General features: G+C 39.5%; 1 protein-coding gene across 2 annotated transcripts in view; it reads right to left on the minus strand.

The window, feature by feature from the left end:
- Positions 1-18,245, minus strand: part of EXOC4 (exocyst complex component 4) — an 807,055-nt gene that overhangs the window by 141,243 nt on the left and 647,567 nt on the right. For both annotated transcript variants that reach the window (XM_030853847.2, XM_060305296.1), the window contains one exon: positions 4,309-4,464. In XM_030853847.2, the coding sequence (XP_030709707.1) occupies positions 4,309-4,464 (156 nt within the window). The remainder of the gene's footprint in view (positions 1-4,308; positions 4,465-18,245) is intronic.

Raw genomic sequence — 18,245 nt, forward strand, 5'->3', positions numbered from 1 at the left:
CATATTAAACCACACTGAGATACCTCTACAAATCTACTAGAAGGCCAAAATTAAAAAGATGGAAAATATCAAATATAGATGAGATACAGAGCAATTGGAACTTTCATACACTGCTATGAGAGTGCAAACTCTTACTACCAGTTTGGGAAACTATTTGGCAGTGTGCACTACAACTCAACATATGCATATGCTATGACCCGGCAATTTGACTCCTAAAATGTAAGCAATAGAAATATATACATATGATTACCAAGAGACATATAGTAGAATATACAAAGCAGCACTATTTGAAGCAGTTTTAAATTAGAAAGTATCCAGGTACCCAACAGGAGAAAAATAAATGAATGCATATATACACACATAAACATTCAAATAATACAATATTAAAAAAAATCTGGGGTGTACCCATATAATGGAATACAATATAGAGTACAGAGTAATGAGGACCTATACACAGGAATATAGATGAATCTTGTCAATATAATGTGGAACAAATGAAGCCAGTCATAAAAGAATATATAAGTGCATGATTCCATATAAAAAGGTCAGATGCGGGTAATTTTCAGAGAGGAAAACAGTGACCATAAGGAAGCACGAGAAGGCTCACTATTGCTTTGTTCTGTTTCTTATTGCTATTATTCTGTTTCTTGATCTGGATACTGTTACACATTGAAAAGTATGAAAATTTGCCAAGCTGTGCCTTTGACATGTGCACGTGTAAACTATAGGTAACATAAGCAGAGAGATGGAAACTCTAAGAAAGAATCAAAAGGAAATGCTAGAAATCAAACATGCCATAACGGAAATGAAGAATGTCTTTGACGGACTTATTTAATAGACTGGGCATAACCAAGGAAAGAATGAGTAAGCTTGAAGAAACATCAATAAAAATTTCCAAAATCGAAATCCAAAGAGAAAAAAGAATGAAAAGAGAACAGAATATCCAAGAACTGAGGAACAAATTCAAAAAGTTATAATGTATGTATAATGGGCATACCAGAAGGAGAAGAAAGAGAAAAAGAAACAGAAATATTTGAAGCAATAATGACAGAGAATTTCCCAAAACTAATGACAGACACCAAATCACAGATCCAGGGAGCTCAGCGATCACCAAGCATGAAACACACACACACAGACACACACACACACACAGACACACACCCCTATACCCAGGCATACAATACTCAAATGGCACAAAATCAAAAACAAAGGAACATTGCAAGAAGCCATAGGAAAAAATTACCTTACCTACAGAAAAACTGGAATAAAAATTACATTGGACTTTTCTTCAAAAACCATGGAAGCAAGAATAGCAAAGTGAGATAATTAAAGTGTTAGAACAATCATCAACCTAGAATTTTGAACCCTATGAAATTACTCTTCAAAAGTAAGGGAAAAATGAACACTTTCTCCAACAAAAATTGAAGGAATTTGTCTTCAATAGACGTGCCTTACAAGAAATGTTAAAGAAGTTCTTTAGGGAGACTTGGACCTACATTAAAAAAGGAAGAGAATTAAAGAAAGAATAATTGAAGGTAAATAAAATCTTTTATTTCTCTTATTCTTAATTGATCTAACAGGTAACAGTTTGTTCAAAATAATAACAGCAACATTATGTACAGTGATTATAGCTTATGGATAAATGCAGTGAATGGCAGCAATGTTATAAGGGATGGGAGGAAATAATTGGGACTTTGTTATAAGGTACTTGCATTAGTTATAAACGTATGTTGCAAATTCTAGGGCAACCACTAAAAATAGAAGTTAAGAAAAAAAGAAATATAATATATATACTAAGAGAGGAGAAAAAGTGGAACTATACAAAACACTCAGTTAAAACCAGACGGCAGAAAAGCACAATCCATTGTTTTAAAAATCATTAAGATTGCCTCCATTAAAATTAAAAACTTCTGCTCTACGAAAGACTCTGTGAAGAGAATCAAAAGACAAGGCATACACTGGGAGAAAATTTTTGTAAAACACCTATCAATTAAAGGACTGGTATCCAAAATATACAAAGGACTTTTAAAGCTCAACAATAAGAAAACACATGACCCAATTTAAAAATGGTAAAAGATCTGAACAGATATCTCACCAAAAATATACATATAGTTATTAAATAAGCATATGAAAAGATGCTTAACATCATATGTCATTAGGGAAATACAAATTAAAACAATGAGATCACTACACACCTATTAGAATGTACCAAATCCAATACACTGACAACACCACATGCTATCGAGGATGTGGAGCAGCAGGAACTCTCATTCATTGTTGGTGGGAATGCAAAATGGTACGACCACTTTGGAGTACAGTTTGGCAATTTCTACAAAAACTAAACATACTCTTAACATACATCAATATGATCTAGCAATCACATTCCTTGGTATTTACCCAAGTGAGCTGAAAACTTACATCCACAAAAAACCCTGAACACGAATGTTTATAGCAGCTTTATTTATAATTGCCAAAACTTGGACGCAACCAACAAATCCTACAGTAGGTGGACGAATAAACAAATTATGGTATGTCCATACAATGGAATATTATTCAGAGATTAAAAAAGAGCTACCAAGCCACCAAAAGACATGGAGGAACCTTAAGTGCGTACGGCAAGGCAAAAGAAGCGAATCCGAAAGGCTATGTATTGTATGATGCCAACTATATGACATTTAGGAAAAGGCAAAATTACGGAGACAGTTTAAAAAAAAAAAAAGGTTGCCAGACGTTGGAGGAGAGGAAGGCTGGGGTGAATAGGAGGAGCACAGAGGATTTTTAGGGCAGTGAAACAATTATTCTGCGCGATACTGAAATGGTTACCTTCACTGTAACCAATGAATGGGTATACTCATTATACATTTCTCAAAACTCATAGAATGTACAACACAAAGAGTGAACCCTAATGTAAACTACAGACTTAGTTAATAATAATGCATCCATATTAGCTTACCAATTCTAACTAACATACCACATTACTGTAAGATATTAAAAATAGAGGAAATTGGGGGGGGTGAGGGTGAGTGATGGGATATATGGGAACTCTGTGTTTTTCACTCAATATTTTCTGTAAACCTAAAACTGCTACCTCATGCAAATAAAGTCTATTAACTAAAAAATAAATTATGCACATATAATATAGTTTTCTTATAACAATATAACTAGCTGACAAGTTTTTCTGAGATAATGTGAATGATGAGGGAGAAACCATAAACAGGAAGACTTTAGGTTAAATTACAGGTGAACTTTTGAGTCTCACGATTTTGAGAAAGTTTTAAATGGCACTATAGCAATTTTTCATAATAAAATGTTGGTAAAAATACGGCACCATAGTGTACGGATACGGTTAACTTTGTGAACGGTAAAGACCTATTTACCTATAGTTGCAACTCACATTCTGAGAGAGATGAGCTCATAGTTCTATGATGACTTAAGAGTAAAATATTGGTCACTACTTCTTTTATTCTTTTTCTGGTCTTTGCTTCCTTAAAGTGCTTTTACTTTATTTCTTTTTTTTTTTTTTTTACTATTTATTCATTCACGTGGATAGCAAAAGACAATAAGAATAAACTTACTTTTAATGTGACAAAATACTACCTCCACTTTTTTTCCCTATTTTACACAGCTCTAAAATGACAGACGTGAAAATATTTCACTGTGGCAAGCGAGCCATGTGAAAATGAGTAGCTTCATCAAATTAGGCTACATCTTCATGGCTAAGTAAGAAATTTAAATTGTGCAAAGGTAAAAGTTGAGTGATAAAGTTGAAACCGAGACCTTACTTTTGTCAAAATAAGTAGAAAACAATTGGATACACTATACATGAACAAATGTGGGAAGCACATATATATTTCTGGAAAGTTCAACTAACGGTTCTGTGAACTAAAGAACATGCTAAGAACAATTGTAACACACTTATGGGCAGGAATTTTACATTATTAACTGTCATGTTTCCAAGGTATGGCACAAAACAAGGGCCATACGGCTTTGTTGAATAAATAAATGAATGAATGAATAAACTATGAGCTTCCCTAAGAAGGGAGAATGACCTACAAAGTAAAAAATATTTTAACTTGATTTAGCAATGCTCCAAATTTGATTCACATCAATCCCTTCCTTCTAAAGTTTTGAGCACAAGCCATACTTGCACAGGAAATGAGGTGTAGTACAATAGAAATGGACTTTACTAAGTTCAGTTCATTGCTGTTTGATATTTAGAAATGGTCAAAATTTCATGTAGGAAAGAATTAGCTAAATGGATGTTTTTCTTCCCATGTTTAGTACAACTTAGAAAATAGACCATTTTACCTTATGAAATCTTCTTCCTCTTCTCTCTTTGCCCTCAGCTGTTTGGGTTGAGCCATGTTAATCCAGTTTGGTAGAGATTTCAAGAGCCTGCTGATATCATCATCTTTTGCCCAAGATGCACTGATGACAAGTTTTTCTTCTGACTGGACAATGCCCCTAAACACGACCAACAGAAAAGACACACTTCAGGACACTGCCTGGCTTCCAGTTAGCATTTTCCATCCACCTTTGCTGCAGAAAAATAAGATACCATATCCACCTCTCCTATTAACATAATCCATTATCTAGTTGGAAGCATGACATCCGTGAATAGGTCACTTTTGTGGGAAACATCATTCCTAGATTCCATTTTTAGTTTCTTCATTGTTGAGTAATTATGAAACTAATAATATTAATTAGTTCCCCTTATCATAGTTAATCCCTTAGAATAAATGAAAGTGTATGGGAGGTTTGGGGGGTGGGGGTAGGTAGGGATTCTTTCGAGAAAGATGTTGAACAAATAAAAAGTGGGTTAACCATACAAAAGAGTGCAATTAAATAATTGCACAATAACATAAATGATACCTGAAAGGTGATGGAAGTGTTACAAAAAGTTGTTCTCTGACCTCTTGGTTTAAACTACCAATTAGCTCTACTTGAAGGTGTTTTCTGAACCATGGATACCCCTCTATTCAAAGTAAATCTACCATCACAGAGAAATCTTCTGCCCCTGATGTAAGGCAGAAAACTCTTTGATTATTGCTCTCTCCAGTGGGCTTTGACAAATGACCTAGAGTGACAGGTTTCAACTCCTTTAATAGGGCCCATGGGTGAGCTATTAACACGGCTCTTTCCAAAATGTACTTGTAAATTCACTGTAAACGTTCAATTTCAACTTAACTAAGAAGCTTCCCTTTCTGTTCAACATTTCTGTCACTATAACTAATTTCAATGGTCTAAAAATCCCCCTCAGCAATTCTAGGTGACAGAATGACATTTATTTATGAAGGGATTGCTAATTAGCTGGCTAGTCCTCTGAAGTTGACCAAGACTATAGGAGGTTTTCCCCTCCATCACAGGCAGGAATTTATGTTGGTATAAGGGTTATACTGAAGAACATCATGTGCTTCTAAATATACAATATATACACGGTGTATATGCTTGGATGTACGGTAAAATCTCCTTTACCCAACAGACAATTAATGTCTGTAGACAGAAGTTGCTGATGCCTAAAAACCTTGACTCATGACAACCTAACTTGAGGTAACAAGATTTCAAGATGTAGGGAGCAATATTGCCCTGGTAATCTGAAAATAAGCTAGAATAAATAAGAGAACCATAGTTGAATTCTTCTAACTCACCACAAGCAAAAGTTTTCTAATAGTAACTATGGTCAGCAATACAAAAATTAGACTACAGAACCTTCTTCCCTGGGATCTCTCAAATTACCCTGACTGATATCTTCCATTTCTGTTTTTTCTTTGTTATTTTCTTGCATCTTTTCTGCAATATTTATGGATTAATCCCACAATATAATTTTTACACTATCAGAATGGCACCATCTCAGATTTATGCTATTCCACAGCAGAAGACTCCTCAACGTTCTTTGGCATTCTTTTTACCTGCCTCTGATCGACCTCCTCTCTCATTTGCTCTATGACTATTTTTTAAAAATATATACATATTTTTCGAATTTTATTTATTTTTTTATACAGCAGGTTATTATCTATTTTATACATATTAGTGTACATATGTCAATCCCAATCTCCCAATTCATCACACACACACCCCACCAGCTTTTCCCCCTTGCTGTCTAGAAAAGGGAACCCTCTTCACTGTTGGTGGGAATGTAAAGTGATACAGCCACTATGAAGAACAGTACAGAGGTTCCTTAAAAACTAAAAATAGAACTACCATACGACCTAGCAATCCCACTACTGGGCATATACCCAGAGAAAACCATAATTCAAAAAGACACTTGTAGGACTTCCCTGGTGGCACAGTGGTTAAGAATCCGCCTGCCAACGCAGGGGACACAGGTTCGAGCCCTGCTCCGGGAAGATTCCACATGCCGCGGAGCAACTAAGCCCGTGCGCCACAACTACTGAAGCCCATGCACTCTAGAGCCTGAGTGCCGCAACTACTGAAGCCCGCGCGCCTAGAGCCTGTGCTCCGCAACAAGAGAGGCCGCCGCAATGAGAAGCCCGCGCACGGCAATGAAGAGTAGCCCCGCTCGCCGCAACTAGAAAGAAAAGCCTGTGCGCAGCAACAAAGACCCAACGCAGCCAAAAATAAGTAAATAAATAAATTTATTTTTTAAAAAAGACACTTGCACTGTTCACTGCAGCACTATTTACAACAGCCACGTCATAGAAGCAACCTAAATGTCTATGGCTATCTTTTAAACCTTTGCCCTTTCTTTATCTCATTGCTTATCCCCCCCCCCCCCGCATTCTTCCCATCCGTCAAATAAAGGAGGAGACCTAATTATATACTTTCAAACATCCCACCTCCGATCCCCCACAGAAATACTTTCAAATCTGTTTCATTCTCCACTTCCAGTAATCCCTCTACCTAGGCTCTGGGGGACCCTTTCCCCACCCCACAACGATCCCCCCGTTTTTTCTGCATATTTAGGGCCTCTCTCAATATATTCCTCAATCCCGTGTTAATTTTTTAAATGAATGAATGACTGAATCTCTCTTTTTCTTTTTTTTTGCGGTACGCGGGCCTCTCACTGTTGTGGCCTCTCCCATTGCGGAGCACAGGCTCCGGACGCGCAGGCTCAGCGGCCATGGCTCACGCGCCTAGCTGCTCCGCGGCATGTGGGATCTTCCCGGACCGGGGCACGAACCCGTGTCCCCTGCATCGGCAGGCGGACTCTCAACCACTGCGCCACCAGGGAAGCCCCTGAATCTCTTTCTTGATCTAGCATTTGTCTCTAGTAAAGCTCCTCTCTCTCCTTCACACACACTGTCATCAAATGAGTGCAGCCTCCACTCACTGACGTTACTTTCTCACCTGTTGTTCACTTTTTCAACTCGTGAAGTCTCCCTCCAGGATCTACTCTATGATTTAACCCATCTATTCCTTCTTGCAAATTTTTCAATGATCATATGTTTTACTTCTAGACAAATCCACTGGCTTCCCCCTCCAAACTCTCCTGTGCTTGTATTATGAATTCTGTTCCTTCTTTTATCTCTTTGAATATTTTAAAAACAGTAATTGTAAAGTTCTTTTTATGTGTCTCTGTATTTTTTGGTAATTCTTTGGATGTCAAATGTCCTATCAGCTGCATTTTCCTTCTTTTCTCACGATGGTGAGTTTTCTCATGTGGTCTGCTCTGCTGGTCTGCAAGCTCTACCTCAGTGGGACATGTCCTCTGTAGGAGTCCCACATTTGCCCTGCATTTTGGAGATGTCACTCTTAGGTGGGTTGCATTTGCCTCTCCTGGATCCTAAAGGTTTCACCAGTTCCAAATAAGATTTTAAGATTCTTTTTTCCTTCCTTGTCTTGGCTTAAAATTTTCTCTCCCTACATGGGCGGTACAAATTGAGGTCCTTACTTGCACATGTCACATGTGTAGGATTCTGATTTCTTTTAGGGGCCACTTTTTCTACTCCAAGTAGGGTGGCTCATTCTCAAGCACAGAATTTTCCTGGTTCCATGTGTAGGTGGAAAAACCCCATGCACAACTTCTGCACTGATAAAATTTCAGGCCACGCAGGTGTTAATAGGCTAGGCCCCTATTGGGTCTTCAACTCTGCTATGGTCTGAATGTTTGTGTCCCCCCAGAATTCACATGTTGGAATCCTACCACCAATTTGACAGTATTTGGAGGTAGGGCCTCTAGGAAGTGATTAGGTCATGAGGGTGGAGCCCTCATGAATGGGATTAATGACTTATAAAAGAGATCTCACAGAGCTCCCTAGCCCCTTCCGCCAGGTGATAATGCAACGAGCAGTCTGCGACCTGACTCTTCCAGCACTATGATCTTGGACTCCAGCCTCCAGAACTGTGAGAAGTAAAATTCTGTTGTTTATTAGCCACCCAATCCTTGGTATTTAGTTATAGCAGCCCAGACAGACAAGGACAACCTCTATATGTGGTCCTGACACCTTTGTGGGCCTCTCAACTTCAACATTTGCTTGTTGCTATGGCTTTTGGTTCCCCCTTCATTTGAGGCATGTGGAAAATTTTCTTTCTTTTGAAATTGGTCACATATTTAAAATATATTCTTAAAGATACATATTTTTATCTGGACTTTCTATGTATTAGGAATCTCTATGTATTAGGAGGAGGAAAAGGGTTTCCTAAATCTATCCACTCCACACTTCTAACTGAAGTCAAAATTCAGTATTAAATCAATTGCATTTAGGGTTCTAGAACCACCGGTTCCCTGACACTGCTGTACCAATCCGTGGGTGTTTTTTTTTACTTTATACTCTGATTATTCAGAAGCATCTGATACTTTTGACTATTCCCTTCTTAAAATATTACTCCTTTGGTAACCACATCATCATCTTCTCCTAAGCTCTTTCTTAGCCGAACTGAGGGTTCTTTTCCTCTGTCCATACTTTACATGTTGGTATTCCACTGCATGTCTCACTTGGGCAATCTCATCTTCTGGCCAGACGTGACCCACCTGTATTCCAAAGACTCCCAAATTAATATCTTCAGGGCTGCCCTCTCTTCTAAGTCTCGGATCTGCATATACAAAGGTTAATGGGAGAACTGAACTTGGAAGTCCTACCAGCTATTTAAATTAGAGTCAAAGGAGCTCATTTATTATCCACCTTTCCGTCTCCCACTGAACATCTAGTATTCCCTATTTTGGCCAACAGTCCAACCATCCATCTTGTTACTTAAGTCAGGAACTCGGAGTCATCCTCATTACCCATAGACACCATAACCTCCCAATTCCATCTGCTTGGTAACTTAAAAATCTGTTGTTTCCTGTCCAGGTTCACTGCCCTTAGCCTATATTTAGACCCTCATCATTTTTCACTTGGACTTGGCAGTAACCTTATAACCGGGTGTCTTGCCTGGAGCTTCAAGACCATCAGTCCAACTCACCAAATCAGTCAGAAGAATCATTTTTCTAAAATTGTACAAATGCAGTCATGTTTTTTCCTTCTTAGAATTCTTCACTGATGCCTAATTCTAAGACCAAGTCCAAACCTAGCAAGGCATGAACATCTACCTTTTCAACTTCATCTCCTGCTACTGCTTTCCTCTTTTGTCTCTGGTCACTACTCCCAGTCAAATCCCTGCCTGTGTTGGCTCAACACCCTACCTGCAGTGAGTATTCTAATGGTTTTTGAAGGGGATATACTGTTTCCTGCTTGTATGTGTTATCTCTGCCCAGAGAGCCTTTTTCCATCTTCCTTGTTTGCCTCTACTGATCCAACGTTACCTAGGCTCTTCCCTTGGGACAGCTGAGTCCTTTCTTTTGTACCATATCACCCTTTACCTGAGGTTTTCAATCTCGACTGCACCTGGAGAGCTTTAAAAAAAAACAAAAAAAGTACTGGACGCCCAGGCCACTTCTAAGACCTAGTAAATCAGAATCTCTGGGGATGGGACCCAGGCATCAGCATTTTTAAAAGTTTCCCAGGTGATTCCAATGTACACTCAAAGGTGAGAACCACTGCCTTACACACACCTCTGCTCTCAGTGGTCCTACCACACTTCTTTACAAGTTGGCATCCCCTACTAGATGATGAGTTCTCTGAGGACAGAGCTGATTTCTCATTAGCTTTTGGGCTCCTAGCGCCTAGCACAATACCTGCTATTTGGAAAGTGTATAAGAACAGAACTGGACGTAAAAATAAGCCCTCTTCAGTTTTAGGAGACTGGGTAACTGATTAAGCTAAAACCATTTTAGTGGTTTTCCTTTACTATTTCTCTGCCCTGAACGACTTAGGTGAGCCATCAAGCCATCTGGCATTTTGACCAAATTACAGATCACTTTGCCATGGTCTCTCTATACCTGTCTGAATTCAGTACGAGTCAGAATAATGAATACAGGTGTGTCCCCTTCTGGAAAAAAAAAAAAAAAACGTCCAACATAAAAAAGTCCTGACTCAAGACAAATGAACCAAGGAGTGATTATTGTCAAACCTTCCCCTTCACTTATTCATAGGTGGCCTATTACTGGACAGTCTCCTTAACACCTCACTTTCTCTAGGAGGACTCTGTTGATTATGTCAGCCTACAGTAATCTTCCCCCTTGGAAAGCAAATGAATAAAAGCCTTCCTTTTATACTTACTGTTTATAACCTCATAATTAGGACTCTGTCCAACACAATGTGTTGGACAAACTATGGTCTGTCTGTCAAATCTGCCCCATTAGCTTACTTTGTATGTGTTTTAAGCTATGAATACGGTTGACATTTTTTAATGTTTTTTCTTAATCTAAAGAAGAAGAATATTTTGTGACATGTAAAAATTATATAAAAGTTAAATTTCAGTGTCCATAAGTACAAAGAACTGTGGCTGACCGGTTCAATTCCTCTTATACCCAAAGTACAAGTCAAATTCTGCCCCACAGAGTTAGAAGTCCAAACCCAACTCAGTTTTCTTTGAGCCCATCCATCCTGGCTCCCATCTGCCCCAGGGTTCAGGAGACAGTTTGGGTCTGTACGTGTGAGATGGTACTGTACGTTTTCGGGATCTAGAATTTTTCATTTTAGCACTCGCTGGAATGAAAAAATTAGCTTAGTGGGATACTATGTTAAAGGTACTCACATCATTTACTTATGTATTTTTTTAAGACTGGTTTAATTCAATAAAATGGTATCATATTACTGCCTTCACTAATATTCATAGACCTTGTCTTATTAAAAAACAGTAATCCAAATTAACTAGCACGCTGCCTACCTATATATTGCCCTCAACAATAAATTATTAATTCATATTGTAATGAACATCAATCCCAAAAGCAATTCCAAATATTCTGATTTGAAATATTAGCACTGATTAGCACCATACGGTCACCCTAAAGGGAATTTTTCATTCAAATGGCAAAGTTCCCATCCTAACTAATTGTATTTATTAGTTTATAATTTTGAGATAAATGGGATTATGTGGGTTACAAAATTCCAGGATATATCTAAATAGCCTCAAAAAAGGAGAACTAAATCTACAATAATTATTCCACAAGAGGAGTAGGGTCAATCATCACTACCAGGACCATAATCTACTAATTAATTCACAGCTCAATGGGCCACAGACAGAGCCATCTGTGAAACTATTTGTACCTGTTCCCAGGAGGAAGAGGAAAATAGGTATACCTCTTGGAACAGGTGATAAGGCTGCTATGGGAAGAGTCCACCCTCTAGACACAGCTGAGTGAATTTCATTCAGAAAACATCTGCTGGTGTCTACTGGCTCTGATGTGCACTGCTTCCTCTCTGGAACAGTTGGGAAATCCAAGTGTGCCTGGTCCCTGGATACAGCTGGGGTGCTGAGTCTTTCATTAGGTAAACAACCAGGGGCAGGTGGGGCTAATTGGATTCAACTGTTTGGTGGCAGCCTGGGCATGATGTTTACTTTCCCAGACTGAATCTTTCAGACACTTCAAAAACTAGGAGCCAAGCTAGATAAATAAACCCCGGACAAGGCTGGTCCAAATTAAGCTACTGTAGTCAATTTTCAACTGTGAACGACTGGACCTGTAGCTGGCCAAACTACAGTGCATCGTCCAGCAACACTGTGATCATGACAATGATGGATGCAGAAATCAAAGCTGGTACTATGCTGCTGATTAAAACAAAACAAACACAAAAACGAAACTAAAAAATCTCTTAAGATAAGATGGAGCAGAATAAATAGGAAGAGCAAAGAAACATCAGGTTGTCTTTCACATCACACTCATCATAAAGAGAGCTTTATGCTATGTATTTCTACCTTGGAATCACAACTTAAGAAACATCTGATAACTCTGGAGATGGTTGATGGGAAACAGAAACAATTCAAGAGGACCCAGGGAAAAGGACTTGGAATTTCAGAGCTTACAGCAGGTAACCTTTGGGGATAATTTAATAACAACCTTTAAATAGAGAAGCTCTCATATGAAGGGTCGTAATTGTTTGATATTTAAAAAACCAAGAAGACAATAATCATAGAGTGGACCAAGAATGTAAAATTTCTGAGAAACTTATTTTGTTTGATACTTGATTATTTTCTATTAATGAGTGTAAAAATCCAATAAGGCAGGACGTTGCTTAGTTTATTCACTTCTAGACTCTTAGCTCTAGAGTAACAATGGACTCCAGAAATGCTTAATAAATAATTACTGAATAAAGTAACAGACTGAATGAATGAATGACTGATATTACTGAAGCACAAAGCATCAGGGATGTAACAGATGGCATAAAAATACTTTTTTGCCATCTTCTTAGGAAACATCAACAATATTATCAATGAATTAATTTAAAAGTAAATAATAACAAGAACACCACTTACAGCAACAATAAATAACATTGGCTGAGACTTCTTTAGTATTTACCACGAACTAGGCATTCTTCTAAGCACTTTACATACACTAACTCTTTCAATCCTGATAACAACCCTGTGTGGTAGGCACTGTTATTATTCCCATTTGACAGATGATATACCAAGTTACAGAGATTAAGTAACTTTAGTGGCTGATGAGGGTACAGCCTGAACTGAGCCTACAGTGACTGTTCTGGAGTCTGTGCTCCAATTATAATGTCTCTCTGAACTATTTGAAACTTTGCTTGAGTTTCCCATTTCCTCTTTAATTCCACTGCCTCTTCTTTGGGCTTCAGAGACAGACTTAGCTCCTCAAGCACGTACAGCCATGTGCATACTCTGTGACCTGCATACTCTGTGTTCATACATAAATGGTATGAACCTTTCTGAACCTCTGTTTTCTCATTTGTAAGGTTGGAAGAATCTAACCTTCAGAAGGTTAGACTGACGAGATGAATCGATGACTATAAAGTCCCCTGAGCAGTGACCATGTACTTTCCAGAGTGTGTATTTCCATTCTAGTCCAGTTTGCTTTGCTTCAAACTGACTGCAACTGGCTCCTCACTGATCACGGTAGACTGAGTTAGGTGCAGGGAAATTAAGACTGGCTGTTGCTAGGGAATTCGTGGGACGCCTGGTTGGGTGGGTAGCATCTGTATTTGGCAGGAAGGCAGTTAACGGGCACTACAAAAGTAAAGCTATTCACTTGATCAATAAACATGAGGGAAAGGCCTGAATGCAGATACCATGCTAAATGTTGGGACAATTATGTGGGAAAAAACATAGTAACTTCCTTCTAGAGCCCCAGAGTTGAGATCAGTAACACATACGTGAATCACTTTGGGGACATTTTTGAACTACTCTTGCCCAGGCCCAGGGCTCTGTGGGCCTAGTGTGGGAAATCCAGGTTGTGTGTTTTAAGATCTCCCCAAATAACTCTGATGCGAGTCCACAGTTGAAAAACGGTATTTGAGAGAGAAAGACATGTAAACCAACAACTGATCAAATAACACATAATAAAGAAATTTTAAATTGCAATACACTGGGATAAATATCAAAATAGTTACGGGTAGTAAGTTACAGGAGCACATAATAAAAGCTCTCATTTGCTGAGTGCTCTCTATGAACCAGATACTGTACATATTTTATAAACGTTCTTTTGTATCTCTTCACTATTTAATAAAAATGAATGTATCAATGGTAGGTGAACCAAGAGAGTGGGTTGGTTCAGTTTGGTTCATATAGCACAGTTGGTTCATATAGCACAGTTTCAAGAGGCAAAGCGGAAGACAGGCTGGCATGGAGCTTGCAGAGGGTTTCTCGGGCACATGCCCTTGGCTATTCTGAGGTTCAAAGTTATTTAGCTGGCAAAGACAGCCAGGCCAGCTCAACTAGACTCTCATTCATTCACGATCCTGGTCTCTGTCTACACAGGAAACCCAAAGGGCTTCACAAGCCGTCACAGCCTACAGTGTCTAGTCTCTGCTCTTTGGCACAAGGGGGCCACTGAGACCTTTTAAAGATACCACTCTGATGACAGACGAGGTAGGTCATCTTCCTTCCCAAGACCTACGATGGTGCTCCTGTACTTAATATGGGAAGTTTAAAAAAACAAAACAAAACTCTTTTCTGCTCATTCTTACCCGACTACATTGTTCACCCCAGTCATTTTCATTTCTCAACCCCTCCTCCACGCATCATGTCCCTACTGCTTGCTCATCCTCTTTGGTCTGTCAAGAATCTCCTCCTTCACTCAATAAACATGTTGAGGGCCAACAAGGTGTCCAGCCCTGTGCCAGACCTGGTTTCTGCCATGGCTGATCACAAGTTTATCTCCACGTCGCTCTTCCTTCATGCCCTGGCATGAGTTCTCAGGCCTCTTTGGAGAAGTAGTAAAACGTGGACCCTGGGGATGGTTACACCTTCCCCTAATAAAAACATGTTTGTGTCTTATATCAACTGAGCCTCTGAGATTAGAAGATGTTTTATTTGTATTTTCTACCAGGCCCAACACAATGCAGGAAGGCAAAAATAAAAAATAAAAAATTGACTGATGAACTGATGCTAAATTGGAACAGACAGAAACTTTAAAGAACTGTGATTTTCCACTGTCAAATGACTATTCTGGGACACATAAGCTGCTGCTCGTACCTCAGGACAAAAGGGGGACAGAGGGAGAGAAGCACTCAGCTTGGAAGTAGCAGACGAACAGACCAACTGCCTGATCACTAATGCAGAGCTCCAGAGAATTCACAGCTGAGTTCTCCTTTAAGCCCCAAGGGGTGTGACTAATTAAGAAAAGACTTCTAGTCCTCACCTCACTTTTAGGAAACCTCTCTTTATCCAAAGCACGTAACATGACATCATTATATAAAACAGGCTTTCTCTCCAGAGTGAGGGGCTCAGAGAAAGGTGAGATGTTTTCGACCTTTCCTCAGATCTTCAAACTCCCAGTGGACACTCAGGTTCTCATGGTAAACTTGGAAAACATGCCAGCTCTCAGCAGAGGGCATTGTGAGCTTATGGACTGGATCCTTTCAGTAAAAGATATCTGCTGAGAAAGAATCGGATGGAAATGTTTCCCTGCCGCCTTCCTCCTTCCCCAGTGTTACAGCATTTTGGATCATTTGAATTGTATATGGATTTCTATTTAAGTCAGTCATTTGCTGGCAGCGAAACTAGAACATTTCCTGTTTTTCCTGTCACTGTAATCAGGATTTGGCTGTCCAAATTAGGACTGCCCTAATTACTCTTCAGCAGGTGCCAATCTGGGGGAGGGCAACAAATGGGAAGAGAGGAAGTAAGGACACTTTGCATCTTCAGACTCATACAATGAGGAAACACTTTCTTCCGAGCCTGGAAAACCTGATTAAGTAATAGGTAAAAGGCACCATGGGGTTATATGTTGTGTGTGTGCGCACGCTGTTGTGTAACAACTACGTAAATGATTTTCTATTTAATTCCCTTCAAAGCTTCACAGAATTACTTTTCCCAACCCTGAGATAAATTCATCCAGGGCCTGTAATTCAGCAACTGTGAGAGACTACTACAGATAATACCCTGTATAAGGAATGATGTGATAGTGGGCACCAATAAGTGGACATCATTCCAGAGAATCTGGCCATGAGGGATACCAAAGCGGTATAGTCTCTTCGGGGAAGGATCATGATGCTTGATGACCACAATATACCAAGAACCAAAAGCAATGGGTATTTTCCAAGATCTGGGAGAACACCAGTAAGAAATTTAAGTCTCTTATAGAGTGGATGAAGCAATATAGGGTGTGGTCATAGATGGTAGTAAAGGTAACCTCTGTCATCACTGTCACTGTCATTATCAAAATAGCAGCTAATCATTTGGGAGGTGGGGCTTAATATTTTGTTAAAACAGTTCTAAAAGGTTAACATTTTCAAAACAATCCTATGAGGGAAAAACTATTATTATCTTTTTTCACAGATGGGAAAACTAAGGCACAGAGAGGCTGAGTGACTGTTCAAGGTCATATAGCTAATAGGTAAAAAAGCTGGTATTCAAATTTAGGCCCCAGAGACTTCTCTTGAACCAGAGTCTGGATTTATTGTTAGAAAAACACATGAGATCTTGAGTTGAGCGTCCTGTGAGGAGCAGCGTCAGTGCACGCCCGAAGCTGAGCCATCTCACGAGGAACTCTGGTCTGAAGGGCTGGGGCAAGGCCTCTGCACGGGGCCTGCTACGAGCAAGTGAAACAGACTAAGCACAAAGAGAAAAAAGGTGGATGGGCTAGGCCAGAAGTGAGATTACCAGATTTATGTCCTTTCCAGATGAAATGTGGATCCTCTAGCAACAGGAGTAATGGAAGATTTCCCTAAATCTGCCTTCAAGCTTTTCCCTGATTGATCTGTGTGACGAGAGAGGACCTTCAAGATGGCGGAGGAGTAAGACATGGAGATCACCTTCTTCCCCACAAATACATCAAAAATACAGCTACATGTGGAGCAAGTCCTACAGAGCAACTACTGAATGCTGACAGAAGACCTCAGACTTCCCAGAAGCTGTGTGGCTGACAGGGTCTTGGTGCTCTGGCTGGCTGTCAGGCCTGAGCCTCTGAGGTGGGAGAGCTGAGTTCAGGACACTGGACCACCAGAGACTTCCCAGGGCCATGTAATATCAGTCGGCGAGAGCTCTCCCAGAGAACTCCGCCTGAACGCTAAGACCCAGCTCCACTCAATGACTGGCAAGCTCCGGTGCTAGACACCCCATGCCAAACAACTAGCAAGACAGGAACACAACCCAACACATTAGCAGAGAGGCTGCCTAAAATCATAATAAGTTCACAGACACCCCAAAACACACCACAGGACGTGGTCCTGCCCACCAGAAAGACAAGATCCAGCCTCATCTATCAGAAAACAGGCACCAGTCCCTTCCACCAGGAAGCCTACATAACCCACTGAATGAACCTTAGCCACTGGGGGCAGACACCAAAAACAACGGAAACTATGAACCGGCAGCCTGAGAAAAGGAGACCCTAAACACAGTAAGTTAAGCAGAATGAGAAGACAGAGAAATAGGCAGCAGATCAAGGAACAAGGTAAAAACCCACCAGACCAAAAAATGAAGAGGAAATAGGCAGTCTACCTGAAAAAGAATTCAGAGAAATGACAGTAAAGATGATCCAAAATCTTGGAAATAGAATGGAGAAAATACAAGCAACGTTTCGTAACGACATAGAAGAACTAAAGAGCAAACAATGATGAACAACACAATAAATGAAATGAAAAATTCTCTAGAAGGAATCAATAGCAGAGTAACTGAGGCAGAAGAATGGATAAGTGACCTGGAAGATAAAACAGTGGAAATAACTACCACAAAGCAGAATAAAGAAAAAAGAATGAAAAGAATTGAGGACAGTCTCAGAGACCTCTGGGACAACATTAAATGCACCAACATTTGAATTATGGGATCCCAGAAGAAGAAGAGAAAAAGAAAGGGACTGAGAAAATATTTGAAGAGATTATAGTTGAAAACTTCTCTAATATGGGAAAGGAAATAGGCAATCAAGTCCAGGAAGCGCAGAGAGTCCCACACAGGATAAATCCAAAGAGTAAACACCAAGACACATATTAATCAAACAATCAAAAATTAAGTACAAAGAAAAAACATTAAAAGCAGCAAGGGAAAAGCAACAAACAACATACAAGGGAATCCCCATAAGGGTAACAGCTGATCTTTCAGCAGAAACTCTGCAAGCCAGAAGGGTGTGGTAGGACATACTTAAAGTGATGAAAGGGAAAAACCTACAACCAAGATCTCTACCCAGCAAGGATCTCATTCAGATTCGACAGAGAAATTAAAACCTTTACAAACAAGCAAAAGCTAAGAGAATTCAGCTCCACCAAACTTCTCTAGGCAGGGAACACAAGAGAAGGAAAAGACCTACAAAAACAAACCTAAAATGATTCAGAAAATGGTAATAGAAA

This window comes from Globicephala melas, chromosome 9 (genome assembly GCF_963455315.2).
Source record: "Globicephala melas chromosome 9, mGloMel1.2, whole genome shotgun sequence".
NCBI classification, from domain to species: Eukaryota; Metazoa; Chordata; class Mammalia; order Artiodactyla; family Delphinidae; genus Globicephala; species Globicephala melas.